The 17,850-nt window shown below is 47.0% G+C and overlaps 1 protein-coding gene across 1 annotated transcript in view; it reads left to right on the top strand.

Annotated features, from left to right (window-relative positions):
- GRIK3 (glutamate ionotropic receptor kainate type subunit 3) overlaps positions 1-17,850 on the top strand; it is a 283,994-nt gene that overhangs the window by 256,337 nt on the left and 9,807 nt on the right. The window contains exons 11-13 of the mRNA XM_007947630.2: positions 1,721-1,944; positions 7,484-7,602; positions 10,557-10,774. Coding sequence (XP_007945821.1) covers positions 1,721-1,944; positions 7,484-7,602; positions 10,557-10,774 — 561 coding nt within the window. The remainder of the gene's footprint in view (positions 1-1,720; positions 1,945-7,483; positions 7,603-10,556; positions 10,775-17,850) is intronic.

Genomic DNA, 17,850 nt, shown 5'->3' on the forward strand with positions numbered 1-17,850 from the left:
TTCTTCAGATTTCAACTCAAATCTTACTTCCTTGGGCAATTCTTCCCTGACCTATAGGCCTCAGAGCTCCTTGTACTTTTCAACCATAGCACTCACTGCAATTGTAAGTATAAGGTTATTTCATGGGTATTTGATTAATATCCATCTCCTTTACTAGACTGTAAGTTTCATGAGAGAAGAAATCATATCAGTTTTGCACAGTTCTGCATCCCTAGTGCCCAGCAGATCCCATTAAAAAAATGAATGAGTGAATGATTAAATAGATGGATAGATCTGGACTAAGCTAATGTGTGGCTGCCTAGCGGCTATAGGCTTGGGATGGAGTCACAGAGGGAGCCCCCCCCCCCCTTGGTAAAAGGATCTTTACCCACAGGCTCCCTTTTTGTCCTGAGCCAGCTGAGGGAAGGGAGTGGTAACTTAGTTCCCACTCAGGAGTAAATATCCACAGAAGCCCAAGGGGCAGCCTCTCAGAGAGGAACGTTATTAATTAAAAAATGTTATGGAGACTGATGTGGACTTGGAAATGGAGAAAAGAAGCCATGAATCAGTCACTGCCCCAACTGTGCTCAGGAAGACAATAGGCCAGTAAGACAGACACTCACATGGCTGCACATACTGCTATCCAGACTGAACTGGTCAGTGCCTTACATGAGCCGGAGCAAGCTTCATGGGCATTGAGAATTAGAGATTATCAGAGGAGGCTTTATGGAAGAGGTAGCCTTGTGCAAAGGAATATGGAAGGTGGTAAGAGTTGAACAATGGGAAATGGGTATTCCAAACAGAGTGCAGTGTATGCAAAACATGGAAGGGAAGGGAATATGATAAAGAGCAAGCAGTTTAATGGGGCCTCGTATAGGAGGAGAGCAGTGGGGTGAGGCCAGAAAGATGCGATGAAAATGAAGGATTTTAGATTTCTTATCATAAAAAGCTCAGAACAGGAGATTTAATTATTCCCCTCATTAAAATTGTGATGAACTGAAATTTAACATATGAGCATTCCTCACCTTAACCGCCCCCCACCATCAACCTATTAAAGAAGACTCTTTGTCTGTTGAGTTTCTTCACCGCTCTCACCCTCCAAAGATAGTATTATCCTTGCCCGACTGATGTTTTGGAATTTTCTCATATAAGGAATATTAAGAATGGGATGAAACAGTCAAGAAGTGGATGGAAAAGGAAAGCAGATTTAAAGAAGGATGGTTGTGGATTTTATGTCCCCTTCATGATTTTTGAAAGACACAAATAAAGAAAATGAACTAGTTTTAAATGATTGTCATTTGTTGGTCTGTATTTATTTGACAAAACACCCTTTTGAGAATGGACCACATGGGTTAAGCTTTAGTAGGGCTCCATTCTCTGCATGTTGATATCACTGTCAACTTCCTCAAACCCATGAACTCTTGGAGAATAGAGGTTAAATCTAATTTACCATTGTCTCCCCAACACTCTGGACAGGGGTGGATTACCAATAAGCAAGGTAAGCAGGACTTACTTGTGCTTCCTCACTAATCTGTAGTGAGCATGGGTTGAAAAACATGTGAAACTGTTCTCTACAGATTAGTAATGAGGACAAGTAAGCTCATGCTTTCCTTGTTTATTGGGTAATCTGACAATGACTCTGCCACTACCTCAATTCCTCTCCACCAAGAGTGGATGTTATATCCCCTGCTAGTCTGAGGCTTTGGTCATCATCTGTCTGTCTGTCTCTCTTTCGCTGCAGAAGGCAGATCTGGCCGTGGCCCCTCTGACCATCACCCATGTTCGTGAAAAGGCCATCGACTTCTCCAAGCCCTTCATGACCCTTGGTGTGAGCATCCTGTATCGCAAGCCCAATGGCACCAACCCCAGTGTCTTCTCCTTCCTCAACCCCCTGTCCCCAGACATCTGGATGTACGTGCTCCTCGCCTACCTGGGTGTCAGCTGTGTCCTCTTTGTCATCGCCAGGTAAGGTCAATGCCTTGGTTGGAGATCTGGCCCAGGGTTAAGGGTTTAGGAAGCCAGACAAGTCCCCACATACTCAGGCCTTAAGGCTCAAATCCCTTCATATCATTCAAGGAGAATTCCATGCCCCCATCCAAGCTTGGCTCACCCTGTCCTCACCCTGATCTTTGTCCATGATTCTGAGATGCAGCAGTGCTTCCTGGGACCCATTAGCAGGCTCAGAGAGGTTAAGTCTTTGCCCAAACCTGCACCACCTCTAGTTGGGCACCTGGTGCAGCAGACCCAGGAGCACTTGCAGTCAGTAGGCACAATGGGTGACTTAATACTTAGAAAACAGACTGGGTCCATCTAATCCATGAGTAGGGGGAACCCAACCAGTTGCCATGAAGTCAACTCTGACTCATAATTACCCCATATGTGTCTCAGTAGAACTGTGCTCCATAGGATTCTCTCTGGCTGATTCTCAGAAGTAGATCTCCAGGCCCTTATTCCAAGGCACCTCTGGGTAGACTTGAACCACCAACCTTTTAGTTAGCAGTCAAGTGTGTTAACCATTTGCACCACCCTGGGACTCCTTATCAAGGGTAACAAGTCAAAACCCAAACTCACTGCCATTGAGTTGATTCTGACTCATAACAACTCCTCCTTGGATTTCCAAGGCTGTAAATCTTTACAGAAGCAGACTGCCTCATCTTCTTTGGAGCAGCTGGTGGATTCAAACCACCAACCTTTTGCTTAGCAGCCAATTGCCTTAACCACTATAACAGAGCTCCATTATCAGGGGTAATAGTGCCCCATAAGCTCACACACATGCACACATGCAGAACATAGCACATATTTACATACTTACATGTCTTTGAACACATGCAAACAATGTTTGTACATTTAGTTGTTCACCTGAAGTAAGAGGAGGTCACTGGAGGACAGGTTTACTTCAGTGTTTAGTGAGTACTTAGTGTTTGCCAAGCATTATACTCTGTACTTTACAGCCATTACCTTATTAATCCTCACAGCCTTTCAAAAAGGAGAAATCTGAGACTCAGAAAGGCTCAATATTTGCCAAGGTCAAAGAAGCAATAAATGGCATAGCCAGCATTTGAACTCAGGTCACCAAGTGTTTTATCTGTGACCTATTTCTCTGGCCACCCAGACATCTGCCCTCTATCGCTGACCCTGGCCCCAAGTTGCCATTGGCTTCGGTCAGCTTCCCCACCCCTTCGTGTCTGTGCCCTCTGACCCCTCTCTCCAGGCTCCAGCCCCAACCCCTGCCCTGGTTCTTTTTTCTCTAAATCTTAACAAGGTGCCAAGAAAGACCTCTCTGGAGAGGCAATTTGAGATCCAAAGGACTTGGTGTTTCAGCCTTTTTCTCTCCTGAACCATCTTTGAAAGCCTTTTCCCCACCCCATTCCCTTTCAACTCCTTCCTCCCAGAATGAGGGAGACCAAAGGAAAAGATGTGAGAGATAAAATTGCCCTGCCTATAAAGCCTTTTGCTGCCAGCCTGCCGCTGGCGTGGCCATCCTGCCTTGTCGGCTGAGCCGGCCACAGAGAGACCTTCATTACGCCTCTTGTCTCTAATGGGCTAACAAGCCTTTGAAAGCTAGGAGCCACTCTCAGAGCTCTCACCATAATTTTAGCAGCTCCAGCTGGCCTCTCAGCACCCCACCCCCTCTGAGCTCCTTGAGCTCTGCCCATTTGACGTGTTTCCCCTTCCCCCTCCAATTCATACCCTTTCGTCAGCAGACAGCAGCAACCAAGCCTATGTTCTACCCCCTACCTTCTAGCCAGGAAGGCAAGAACCCTTCCCAGGTTAATCTGAGGAGCTTTTCTGGAAGAAATGGGATTCCAGGAGTTCCTGGAATGACACAGGACACTAGGAGAGAGTAGGGGCAAAGACAGGGGTCTTGGCCACAGAGCCATGAATAGCATCATTGTACAATTGTCACACTGTACTGTGGTCATGCAACATGATTCACACCCATCCTGCAAAATGCTTAGAACAGCCCTGTGAGGTAAGTATCATTATTCCCATTTTACGGAAGCAGAAATTGAGGCTCAGCAAGACTAAGTCATTGACCAAAGTCAAAAAGCTTTTCCTTGGTAGAGATGGGCTTCAAACTTAGACTTGTCCAACTTCAATTCAGGTGGTAAATGCAATTACCTCCAGAGGCCAGGCGGGTAGCATAAGGTTGAAGCAAGGTAAGCAATAGGCAGTAAGGAGTGGTAAAGATTGCAGCAAACAGGAGTACACACACCCTAGATAAAAAGAGCAGCCACTGTTCAGCTCCAACAGATTGTGCTACAGAAATACAGGCCCAGTGTTCCCTGAGATGCTGATTTTTAAGAAGATACTCAGACTTTTATGTGACATCTCATAGCTTTTCTATGTGGCCACTAATTTGATTTTTCACAACACTGTCGGGGTAAAACACAATTATCTGTAGGGTGAATGCTTGCTGCTGGAGATGGACACAGCTGACCTCATCCTGTGAGATGGAGTCTGTGAAAGGCGAGCAGGTCCCCAGGTCTACAGCTTCTCATGTCTGTGCTGTTGACTCTATTATCTCTTCCTCGTGGAATTTTAGCCTCTGACCAGTCTGTGTCCCTGGGCAGTGCAAATGGTTGTGCTGTGCCAATAACTGAAAGGTTAGAGGTTCGAGTCTACCCAAAGGCACATTGGAAGAGAGGTCTGGTGATCTACTACTGAAAACTCAGCCACGGAAAACCCAGTGGAGCACAGCTCTCTTCTGACACACATGGGATCACCATGAGTTGGGGGCAACTCCATGGCAACCAGTTTCTGATCATTTCCTTTCAAAATCCCCATCTTGGTTTGAAACCTCATTTTGGATTTCTTTTTTCTCTTCCTATCTGAAGGATCTTTCAACTTCATGAAAACAAAATTCTTCTCACATGACCATGGGTGATCAATGTATAAATTCAAAAAGGTTTTAGGAAGGAAGTGTGTTCTGGTTACCTAGTGCCGCTCTGGCAAGAATATACCACAAATGGGATGGCTGAACAAACTGGAGTTTATTCTCTCACAGTTTGGAGGCTTTAAGTCTGAGTCCAAAGTGCCAGGCTCTAGGGGCTGGGTGAAAGCTCCTCAGCCTTGGGCTTCATTCAGCTCTGCCTCCTGCTCCCGGCCCACTGGAGCTAGAGGCTTTTCTTCACTCAATCAGCTGCTGGCTGCTGAAGCTGACAAGCCCAAGGTTGACAAGTAAAAAGGCATAGTCCCAATGTTACCAAATCACATGGCAGGCCATTGATTCAAGTCCATTGAAAGTCCCAAAGTCGGCAGAGCATGGCAGGCTGCTGAACAACAACATGGCTACATGCAGGGTTCAAGCATGCCATAAGCTAGAGACTATCCCCAAGGCTTCTGCTTATACACAGGAAGCAGACCATGTCCCTAAGGCAGCTACCCAGCTGCTCATAGTAGATTCTACCCTGGAGTTGATTACCAGCCTCATCATGGGGAATGCTACATCCAGCTGCCCAGCCAGTCAACCAGGCCCAGCCAAGTTGACACACAAACTTAACCACCACAAGGTGGAAAAAGGAAGTTACAACATCACACTTAAAGGGCACTAAACTTAAAAACAAAGAAACAGACAAACAACCCTGTTGAACTTACCTCTCCTTCCCAGTCTCTCAGCTCAGCACCCCTCCCTCTTCCTGGTTTTTCCCAGGCCCCTCCAACTCTCCTCCCAGCCTCCTCCCAGCTTCTTCAGTCTCACAGATCCTCAACCAGAATTCATGCAGGAAACAAAGAGCCTCCCGGTTACCAAGACCTCTCTTTCTTGGAAGGCAATGTTGTTGTTGTTATGTACCGTCGAGTCGGACCCGACTCATAGCGACCCCTCCTTGGGTTTCCGAGGCAGTATCACTACGGAAGTAGATTGCCCCATCTTCCTTCCCAGGAGTGGCTGGTGGGTTTGAACCACCAGCCTTCTGGTTAGCAGTCAAGTGCCTTAGGCACTATGCTACCAGAACTCCCCTTGGAAGGCAATGGGAGGTTTTAAATAACATTTCTTTTCCTTCCTGTCATATATATATGACCAGAAGCTCTGGTGGCACAGTGGTTAAAGCCATTGGGTGTTTACCAAAATGTCAGTGGTTCAAACCCATCAGCTGCTTTGCAGACCAAAGATGAAGCAATCTGCTTCCATAAAGGTTTACAGGCTTGGAAAGCCTATGGGGCAGTTGTTTTCTATTCCAGTGTTGCTATAAATCACAATCGACTCAACGACAGTAGATTTGTGGGTTTTGGGGGGCCATATATCTATTTGCATATTCAGGAAGAAATCTAAAATATATACCACACTGTTCTCTCTGGGGTGGGGTGGGATCATGGAATACTTTCACTTTCTCATTGTATTCCTCTAGACTGTTTGAATGTTTTATAAAGAGTGTGCTTTACTTTTTCCTATTTTCAATTTTTAAATTATATTTGTAATTAAGTTAGTTATTCAAAAACACATTGTCATTTTTAAAAATTCATGTAACACATATAAAGCAGCTGGCCTCCATGGAGTCCCTTCAGCCATTCTGACTCCCCTTCCAGAGGAGGTTGTTAGCTGTCATCAAAGTGGGCCCCAACTCACAGAGACCCCATGGGCAATGGAACAAAATGCTGCCTGGCTCTGCCCTATCCCCATGCGTGGTTGCTTATCGGACCATTTTGATTCATAGGGTTTTCACTGGCTGATTTTTGGAAGTAGATCACCAAGCTTTCTCCCTAGTCTACCTCTGAAACCTGTTCGGCACCATGGCAACACAAAAGCCTCAACTGACACATGAGTAGTGGCTGCACATAGGATGCACTGACTTGAATCGAACCTGGGTCTCTCACATGGAATGTGAGAATTCTATCACTGAAGCACCGAAGAGGAAATACTGTTCTTTTTAGATATGCATCCTTTTAAACCCTTTGGTATGCACTGACATACAAATGTACATACACATAGATGTATGGAATGTCTTTAAGAATCTATTTATATACATATTGTTCTTATTTTTATCACTTTGTTTAACCAAACAATATGTGTTGAAGGTCTTCTCCTGTTGGTACTCCAGAAGTACCTCATTCTCTTTCAACAGCTGCATGATATTTCAAAGGACAGTTGTGGCAGAGTTTATTTAATCATTCCTCTATTGTAGGACATTTAGGTTGTTCCCAGTTTTTTGCTATTACAAACAATGCTTTGATAAATACCCTGTGCATTTCTCTTGATGCGTGCTATGAATGTTTTCTCTAGGATGGATAATGAGTTGCAGAATTGCTAGGTTGAAGGGCTTGTGCACTTTTAATTTTAAAAGATACTGCTGAATTACTTTTATAACTAGAAAAGGGCACTGACAATAAAGAACCAGAAAAAATGGCCCTGATGCCCTGCCTTCCCAGCAGAAGGATGAGGAAATTGATGCTAAAGTGGTTGGCACATAAATGTTGGCTAATTCATGGTCCCCTGTGGCATGAGCTCTCCTTCCCTCCCGGCTCCCTGCAGTTCAGCCTCACTGCTCCCCTCTTCCTGCTGCAGATTCAGCCCTTACGAGTGGTATGACGCTCACCCCTGCAACCCTGGCTCTGAGGTGGTGGAAAACAACTTCACTCTGCTCAACAGCTTCTGGTTCGGAATGGGATCCCTCATGCAACAAGGTATGTACCCTCTCCTGGAGCCTCATCTCCCCAGAGGGCCCCATAGCATCTCCTCTGTGAACAGAGCCAGCCTACTCCCCAGGGACACCCTGCTGGGCCATTCCAAACTAGAGATGGTTGGAGTATGCAGAATGGTCTGGCTGAGGGTCAGAGGCTAAAGCAGATAAGCCACTCCCCACTCCTGGCATGCAGGATCCATCCCCAACACCTGCTGCTCCAGCTGTGATGAGCATTGATCATCCTGTTTGCTAGGGCTGCCCCTGCCAGTGGCCTCACCACCTTAGAATCTAGCTGAGCAGCACTGGGCTATGGCCGAGGGGAGCCTGAGGAGGAGGCCATTGCAGGAATGAGATGATGAAGCCTGAACTAAGGCCATGTCCATGGGGAGGGAGGGACAGAGATGGTCTGAGGGAACTTCAGGATGTAGGATGGACATGACTCATGGCCACCTGGCATGGGGATTATGGGGCCAGAGAGGTCATGGCTGAGATAAGGACTTCAACCTGAGTGCATCAGAGATGGGGTGACAGGACCACCTCTTACATTGTTTCAGTCTGGCCTGGGTGGGTGCCTTATCCTTTGAAAATAGCAGCAGTTGCTCAAGCATCTCAGAGATGCCACTGGGCTGGAGGGCAGACACAGGGAGAGAGACAGTCCTTAGCCAGGAAGACTCCCAGGTAGAATCCTTCCCAGCCCTGCTGGCCTGGAGCCATATGCATATTGCCCCTGCCTATAGAGTCAACATCCAGAGACTTTCACTGCCTTATCGTGGGGAACTGGAAACAACCAAAGTCTCTACCTGTGTTGTCCTCCCACTGAGGAGCAGTAGGTGACCTGGGAGTGGAGGAAGAGCTCTAAGGGGCAAAGGAAACTCCTTTTCTCACTTGTCTATGTATATACTCAGGTCCCATCACATGCCATGGTCCTCAGTAGATATCCATTAGTAAACACTGAATGAATAAATGATATCCCAATGTGTCCTTAGTGCCTGCTCTATGCCAAGCCCTATTCTATGGCCTGACCAGCACAGAATCTAGCTGAGCAGAGTTCAGCTGTGGGTGGGGAGCAGGGTGGGGGAGACGGGAGGCTCACGGGGAGGCCATTGCAGACATGAGATGGTGAGGCCTAAACTGGCCTACACCATGGGGATGGAGGGACAGAGATGGACTAAGAATTTCAGGAGGAAGTTGAGTGAAGGAGAAGGAGAGTGAAGTCTGTCTCACACTCCAACCCCAGAGACATTCAGCCAGGGCAGGGGCAGGAGCCTGGTCAAGAGTCCAACAGAGCCTGACAGAACTCACCAAGCCAACAACTAAAATGAGTGATTCTCATTAAAAAAAAAAAAAAAAAAAAGACTAGAGTTACTGGTCTGATGGAGAAGGTAGAACCCCTGAGACTGACCCTTAGACACCCTTCAAGACTGGAACTGAACATACCTCATTGGCTCAGCTTTCTGCCAAATAATAGACAGGCCTGTAAGGGGAACAGTAACACCTGTGAGGAACGTACTGCTCAGAAAAATCAGCCATATGAGACCAACAGGACAGCATTTGCCCAGGAATTAAGCTTAGAAGACAGGAGGGGTCAGGTAACCCAGGAGAAAGTGGGAAGAGTGCTATTACATTGAATAGATTGCAACCAATATCACGAAACAAAATGTGTGTAAACTGTTGAATGGAAAACTAATTTGCTCTGTAAACTTTCACCCAAATTACAACAAAAACAACAAAAAAAGTATTATCCCTTTTGGGGCAGCTCGAGATCTGGCTTGAGGCAACCACGCAGGTGAGTCAGGGGTGGCTGGTTGAGGAGGGAAAGCTGAGGTGCCTGTGTTGTCTCCAGATGCTGGGAAGTGACAGGCAGTTTTCAAGGGAAGGGCCTCATTCTGTTCCCACTATTAATGAGTTTCCTGAAGACTCACCTTGCTTCTTTGTCCATCATCTGCGTTCAGTGACAGTTGGGGGAGGCCTGGAAGCCCCTCAATGCACGAACAGCTTCTCCTCTTCTACCTGCTGCTGCTATTCAAAGCACTGGCCCCTGATGTATTCCCCGCGTGGTTTTGATTAGGAGGGAGAAAAATAGTTATGTATTTGAAAAACTCTCCCTTGAGTGATTTCTTTGAGGAAAAAAAAAAATTATCCATATCAAAGCAGACGCTTTTCAGATTGCAGGTCCAAATATTCTGGGAAGTTCAGGAGTCACTTGCTATTTAAATCTCTTGAAAGCTGCCTAGTTAATTACTTCACTTAGAAGGTTTCATCTATAGTGTGCTCCACACCCAAGGTCAGGAAGGAGGAGTGATATATTTCAGTGAAAAGCTTCAAAAAATGTTGATTTTCTCTTCCTGCCAAGCACCACATAGCGATCTTGTGTTTGTATACCACTTGTATTTCCAACACAATTCCTCCTCGTAGCCTCATATTATATCATTGCAGCATTCCGATATTTGTGTGAGGCTGGGACAGAGGAAGGCGAGATTCTCCTTCCCTGAAGAGGCACAAGACCACACAGAGAGTTAGGAGCAAGATTCCCTTAAGAACCCAGGGCTTCTGCTCCCAGTGTTCCTAACATGGGACCACACAGTTAATCTGTGGATACACCTCGGAGACTGATACAACTGTGAAATGTTGTGAATGTCTTATTCCACAATAATTATTTTTTAATGTTAGCATACACCAGAATTACCTGAGAGCTTATTGAAAGAGATTGTCAGGCCCTATTCCCAAAGTTACTTATGCAGTGGGTCCTAGGGTGGGGTCCCAAAATGTGCATTTCTAACAAGTTCTCAGGTGGTGCTGATGCTGCTGGCCCAGGGACCACACTTCTGAGAACCACTGTTGTAGGGGAAGGATCTCTGCTTTTATTAGTTTGTCAATGCAATCTGTGACCCAGAAGGCTTCAGAAAGCCCTGGTCTGGACCTTGTAAGGGACCACCTTTCTCCTCCCTCCCCCAGGCTCTGAGCTAATGCCCAAAGCTCTGTCCACACGCATCATCGGTGGCATCTGGTGGTTCTTCACGCTCATCATAATCTCCTCCTACACGGCCAACCTGGCTGCCTTTCTGACTGTGGAGCGGATGGAATCACCCATCGACTCTGCCGATGACCTGGCCAAGCAAACCAAAATCGAGTATGGAGCTGTCAAGGATGGGGCCACCATGACCTTCTTCAAGGTGAGGCCCTCTCCCTCCCCTTGCAGTTCCAAGACCTGGCTCTCCCCCAACCTTGGCTAGCAGAAGAGGGAAGGGCATTTCTGTCCTTCTTTAACCACAGAAGGTCAATGAGCCAGAAATCTCCAGGACGCAGCCCCTCCCTGTTTGGGACCAGTTGACCTTGGGGAGTTGTGGTGATGTGAACTAATCCCAGCACAGATTCTAGGAGTTTCCACACCTGGGACAAGCACTGTGAATGTTCTCTGTTTTTTGTAAAATCATCAGAGGAGGACAGATGGAAAAAGAGAAGTGGAAGGGAGGGAAGAAGGGACTGGCCAGGCACATAAAAGGACTCTGGGACCAGTGAGCTCTGTGCCATTGGCTTTGGGTCTCAGCACCATCCACCTCCAAGAGGCTTCATGAGCATTTCACCATTGTGGAGGGAGGAGGGGTCCCATCCTCTAAAAAGAGAGGAAGCTTAAAAGTTGGACCACTAAACCAGTGCCGTCAAGTCAGTTTTGACTCATAGCATCCTTTAGGACTGAGTAGAACTGCCCCATAGGGTTTCCAAAGCTGGAAATTTTTATGGAAACAGACTGCCTCATCTTTCTCCCATGGAGTGGCTAATAGGTTCAAACTGCCAAACTGAGAGCCAGTAACTATGAATGTTCCTTCGGGAGTTAACATAAAATTAGCAATAGCTGTCATTACTGAGCACTCACAGTGGGCTGGGGGGGATACTGTGTTAAATGTTTGGCTGCACTTAATCTTCATGACAGATCCTCTGAGGCAGGTGCCATAGTTATTTCCATTTTACACATATGTAAACTGAGACTCCGTGGGGTAAGCAGCTTGTCCAAGGACTTACAACTGACAGAGCCAAATGCTGACCCACCTCTGCCTTCCTACAAAGCCCATGTTCTAGGCCAGTGGTTCTGAAACCTGAGCCTGCATCCAGATTATGTGCAGATAGTTAAAACACAGGCTGTTGCCCACCCACCCCCTCCAAGTCACTGGTTGAATTGGTCTGAGGGTGAGCTCTGAGAATGTGTGTTGCTAGCAACATTCCAGGTGATGCTAGTGCTCCTGGTCCTGGGACCACAGTTTGAGGACCACGGCTCTAATTATTTCTCAGAAATGACCAAGATTTGGGAACTCTATGGCTGCAAGTTCCATTCAACCATTTATTTGTTTAATTATCAATCAGTGGCTCCATAAGTCTGGAAGACTTGAATTGGTTCCCTTTCCTCTGGTCCCTGGTTCCCCACCCCTCAGTCCTTGCTGCCTCTTTTTAGGCTAAGCCTCTGAGTGATGGATTGCGTCTTCAGTGGGGTCCTGAAGAAGGAGGAAAGGAAGAGGCTGAGTGGGAAAGCCTCCTGGCACTGAAGCCCTGATGACACTCTCCCCCAGCCCAGTCTTCCCTGCACCCTTCCCTGAGGTTGGAAGCAGCTGCTTAGTAAAGAGAAGAGGGCGAGGAAAGGGCTCCTCTCGGATGCTGCTGCTACCACTGAGAAGCTGCAACCACAACCTTCCTAAGGGGTCATCACCATGTATTTCAGAGTATGAGGAAAATAAAAGCATGTTCATAGGTGTGTAGGTCATATAGGGCTGTGTATATGTATATGAATGTGAGCAAGCATGTGGTTACATATGTGTACAAATAGCAGTATACAATACATGAAAATATGCATTTGTGTATGTATGTATGCACATAAGTGTCTGTGCAAGAGTCCCTTGTGTGGGTTCATATGTGTATTTGTGCTTGGGCATAAGTGTCTGTGCACATGCATGTATGTATGTGTAAGATAGTGAGCATAGATATGCATCCATCTCTATGACTTGGGTGTGTGGATATGTGCCTATGAGTGTATGCAAGTGTGTGCTAGAATGTTTACATGTATATATGTGTGGAAAGTGTGTGCAAGTGCCCTGCTTGAACATCCATATGGTGTGCCTAGATAAGTGTGAGTGGCGAGGGGGATGGGCTTGTGCATATGCAATGGCCTGTGTATGTATGTGTAATGGCCCATGCATATGTGTATTCATGTGTGTGTAATTGCCTGTGCATGCATGTGTGTATATAGTAGCCTGTGTGTATGTATGTGTGTGTGAGAAAGAAAGAGAGAGAGTGAGAGAGAGTGTGTGTGTGTATGCAAGCTTACTCATGCCTACCCCCAGGCTGCAGCCCAGCCCTTTGACTGTGCCAGAGCATCACGTATGCATTATGCATGAGCTCATCTCTAAACAGGGCTCCCGATCAAAGGGAAGCAGCATAAATAAGCCCAGTGCATGCTCATTGCCGCTGATTGGATGCCCTTGCCTCCCTCCATGCTAAGATGCTCAGATTGGCTTCCAAGAGCCTACTCCCAGCTCCCCACCAAGCGACTGTCCTCAGTATCAAGCAGCACCTCCCACAGTCTGCTCCACCCTCACCCACCTTTCCTGCAAACCATGCAGTGAGGAGGGCGGTGGAGGGAATCAGATGCTGCTTCCTAAATAGGACACTGGTGCCCAAGGCCCATGTTCACAAGGTCTTGTCAGGCAGAAACAGCAACTGCACATTGCTCTGCAGAACTGACTCCACTTTCTTGCACTTCTGATGATCAATTAAGTCTTCTTTATGTCTGGTCATATTGTCTCTCCTGCTCTAATTCAAGCAAAGCTCTTGTTGCTCTTTCATTGGCAGCAGCGGCATTAGGTAGGCAGAGAGGAACCTGAACATGGACACATTAACCCACCTCAGATATTGAACTAGACACACAAAACCCACCCAGAAGGTTCCTGGATATCTTCTTTCCTTTCTTGCCCCCACCACTCCCTGCCCTCCCTCCATAGTCGAGTTCCTCAACTGGTTATACCCCTCCCCTGGGCCATGTGTAGCCTCCTTATTATTAGGAGATCTGAATTGAACCTAGAAACAGAAGCCCAGAGAGTCTAGGTGATTTTTCCAAGACCACTCAGGAGCTCAATGGTGGAACCAGGATGCAAGGTCAGATATTCTGTCTCTGCGTTCACAGTGCCCTCCGAGCTGTCCTCACTGAGGAGTACCCACACTCATGCCAGGAGCCTCTGCTGGAGGGGATGGTGTCTCTCCTGCCTGTGAGTGAATATGGCAAGGCTGGCATAGGGCTAAACAGGAGTCAACTCCAGAGGAGTAGCCATCAGATGCCTAGGAGACATTGCCAAAATCCACAATAATAGTAACATTTATTAAGCACTTACTATGTGTCAGGCAGGGTTCCAGCATGGCACAAACAGTTGAATGCTCAGCTACTAAGCAAAAGTTGGTCGTTTGAATCTTGGAAGAAAGGCCTACCTGGGGATCTACTTCCAAAAGGCCACACCATTGAGACTGCTATGCACAGTTCTGTTCTAACATTGGGTTACCATGAGTCATAGTCAATTCAGCAGCAACTGGCCCTGTTCTATGTACTTTATATGTGTTCACTCATATCATCCTCATAACAAAATTGAAAGCAGGGATTATTGTCATCATCTCCATTTTGCATATGATGAAAGTGAGGCTCAGAGAGGTTACTGACTTGCATAATGTCACACAGCTAGTGAAACGCAGAGCTGGGATTTGAACCCAAGCCATCTGGTTCTGGTGCCCATGTCCTTTGTAAAGATGACCATATTTCCTCTTTAAGGATCCAGCCTCAGTCCTCAGGAGTCATTGGGGAAGAAAAGAGCCACAGTTGCTTGAGCCATGCCCCCAGACCATACGCAGTACTAAAAAAAAAAAAAAAAAAAAACTCACTGCCATCAAGTCGTTTCCAACTCATAGTGACCTCCATTAGGTTTCCAAGGCTGTAAATCTTTACGGAAGTAGATTGCCCAGTCTTCCTTCCATGGAGCAGCTGGTGGGTTCGAACTGCTGACCTTCTGGTTAGCAGTCAAGTGCCTTATCCACTAGGCCACCAGACTTCCTTACATAGGACTAGCACATTGTATTCAAAAAAACCAAACCAAACTCACTGCCATCGAGTCTGTCCTAACTCATAGTGACCCCTTCTTGGGTTTCTGAGGTGGTATCTCTACAGAAGTAGATTGCCCAATCTTCCTTCCAAGGAGTGGCTCGTGGGTTTGAACCGCCAGCCTTCTGGTTAGCAGTCAAATGCCTTAGGCACTATGCCACTGGATTGTAATTGCTCAAGTAATACATGTAATTGCTCAAGTAATACATGATATCATTGCTGAGTTAATGGATAGAGAGATGAAAAATGGTAGGAGCCAAGTGAAGCAAATGTGGGAGCTGATGGTAGGGTCAGGAATCAAGCAGGTAGCACCCCTTAGTGTCCCACAGTGCAGGGCAGATGAATTTCATTTTTGTGGTTAGCATGTGCTCCTAGTTGAGCTGCGGGCCACCTTAAAAAAGGCCCTAGCTGAGAACAGAACACCAGGGAGGGAACCCATTTCTGTCCAAAGACAGAATAGCAGGAAACGGGACAGACGTCAGGCTTTTGAGGGCTCTGCATCTCTCAGCCCCGCCTATGCAGCTTGGGAGATGGTGGCTAGAGGCAGCCCCATCATTCCAAAGGAAATTTCATTTGAAGAGTTGTCAGGAGCAGCAGACATCACAAACAGCATGTACTGTGTTGTCCTCCCTCTGTCTTGGAAGATAAAAATTAATTAAGAGATGAAAAAGGAGGGCTTTGAAAGCTCTGTTTGGCTGTAAAAATATGTAGGCAAAATGTAAAGGCGAACATTGGGAAAGTGTGTTCTTGGCGGGGAGGACCAGGCAGCTTTGAAGGGAGAGGATGTCTGAAGACAGCGGCTACTCCTCCAAGAATTTAGCTCTCTTCCAGTGATGGGGATGCAAGAAGATATTACAGGTGGGAGGGGCTGTTTGTGAGGGATAGCTGCTTAGGAAAGGTGGGAAATCTGGGGGCCAATAATTCAGGGTTGCTTGGGACTCTGGGCATTGTCAAGCCCTCCTCATCCCATAACCTTTGCTCAGCCTTGGTATCTGAGCCAAGAAAGCACTTGGAGACATCATCCAATCCACGCCCTCCCTCCCAGCTGCTCAGCATACTCTTCCCTGAGCTGGAGGGCTCTGAAGGGCACTCCCCCAGCTTACTTTCTCTACTTGTGGAATGATGGGGCTGCCTCTAGAAGCTGCTGCCCTCTTTCAAATACAGCCTCAGCCTTGCCTTCTAGCAGATGCAAGGTGGAAAGACAAAAACGCAGTGACCATGTTGAATCTAGGGTGGTGCTGCCTGACTCAGTCAAGTAGCATCATTTTTATTTAAAGTCGGACAAACCAGGATCTGAGTCTAGGGTATTGCCTCTGCTAGGTGACCTTAGTCAAGTCACTTTACTTCTCTGATCCTCAATTTACCCACCTTTATGACGTGACCCCTCCTTGGATTTCCGAGGCAGTATCACTACAGAAGTAGATTGCCCAATCTTCCTTCCGAGGAGTGGCTGGTGGGTTTGAACAGCCAGCCTTCTGGTTAGCAGTCAAATGCCTTAGGCACTATGCCACCAGAGCTCCTCCTCCTACATGACTCAGTATAGGTGAAATACTGAATTAGCAAGAGAATTCAATGAGCTCCTGTAGGTACAGCAGTTAGCTCAGTGCCAGGCACACAGTAAACACTTGCATAAAAGGCTTTTCCAGTTGACTAAGAAGAAAGGGAAACAGGTGGGACCTTCTGTCTCCTGCCCTTCAGCCCTCTCCTGATGTGGAGGGCACAACTGGAGTACATTGGAGAGGGCCAGCCAGTGGGCACCAGGAGAACCCCCCCTTCCTCCAGGTCTCTCAGGACTGGGCCTGCTGGGCTTTGCAGAAGGCCTTGGTACCTCCTACCGTGGGGTGGCCACTTGCCTGCCCAGAGCTAAGCACTTCAGAAGGAGACTGGGGGTCCAGGGAAATAAAAGGGACCCAGGGAGGGCAGGCAGGCGAGCAGCAGCAGGAGCAGGGATAGGGCCAGTAATGATTGGGAAGATATTGGGAGCTACTAAGTTACTGTGCCTTAGTTGTCTCATCTTTAAAATGAATACATAATAGTGCCCAACTCATAGAGTTATTCAGATCATTAAATGAGATAATCCATGTAGACAGACAGCTTAGAACAATACCTGGCACAGAGTAAGAATAGAATAAATGTTAACAATTTGTATTGTTTATTGTTGCAAACTGGTAGGCTTGTCCAGCCCACAGACATAATTGGAGACCACATGTTGCTTAGGTACATATTTTTTAATTAGTTGCTAGCATTTTAAAACTGGAAAAATTTTGCATTTAAAAGCATTCAGATTTCCAGCTTCTTGAAAATGTAATAGATCTGACATCGTGGAGCTGGTATCCCACAGAGCAGCATCGGGAGCTGAGAGGCTAAGAGCTCTCTCCAGTTTACTGATTCCCACCCAGGCTTCTGGATCGATTCATAGTACCCTGGCTGGCTGTGTCAGCATTTGAGTTTTCTACCCCTGAGTACTGAATCGTTTAATTTCCATGGCAACCCTGCCCAATAGAGATGATGATCCCCAATTTCCAGATGAGAAAACTGAGCCTTAAAGAGAATTAAGGAGCTTGACAAAAATAAGGAGTGGCACAAATGATTAAGTGCTTGGCTACTAACCAAAAGGTGGATCATTCAAACCCACGCACACGTGCCTCCAAAGAAAAGCCTAGCAGTCTGCTTCTGAAAGGTCACAGTCATGAAGACCCTGTGGGGTGCAGCTCTACTCTGCACACGTGGACCATGAGTCAGAATCAGCGTAATGGCAATATAGAAGAGAAATAATGACGCCAGTCGCCAGCCCCTTCCGGAGGACTTCCTAGGGGCCAGGCTCTGGGCTAAGCATGTCACACACCTTTTCTCCTTGAATGTTCACGGGAATCCTATGCAGTAGGCACTGCTAACCCCATTTTGCAAATGTAGCAAGTGAGGCTCAGATATGTAAAGTCCCTTGTCTGTGATCCCAGAAGGAGCTGGCAATTGAATCCAGGTTGCTATGAAACAAGAACCCAGGCACATTCCCCCACAACAAGTGGAGCTGACCCCTTCCATTGCCTACACCCCCAGTTTGCAGCCCTCAACTCCCAGCCGCCCCTGCAGGACCATGTGCAGGCAGCAGGGGCTGCTGCT

Source organism: Orycteropus afer, unplaced genomic scaffold (genome assembly GCF_000298275.1).
Source record: "Orycteropus afer afer isolate SDZICR_OR568_19922 unplaced genomic scaffold, OryAfe1.0 scaffold00192, whole genome shotgun sequence".
Lineage (NCBI taxonomy): Eukaryota > Metazoa > Chordata > Mammalia > Tubulidentata > Orycteropodidae > Orycteropus > Orycteropus afer.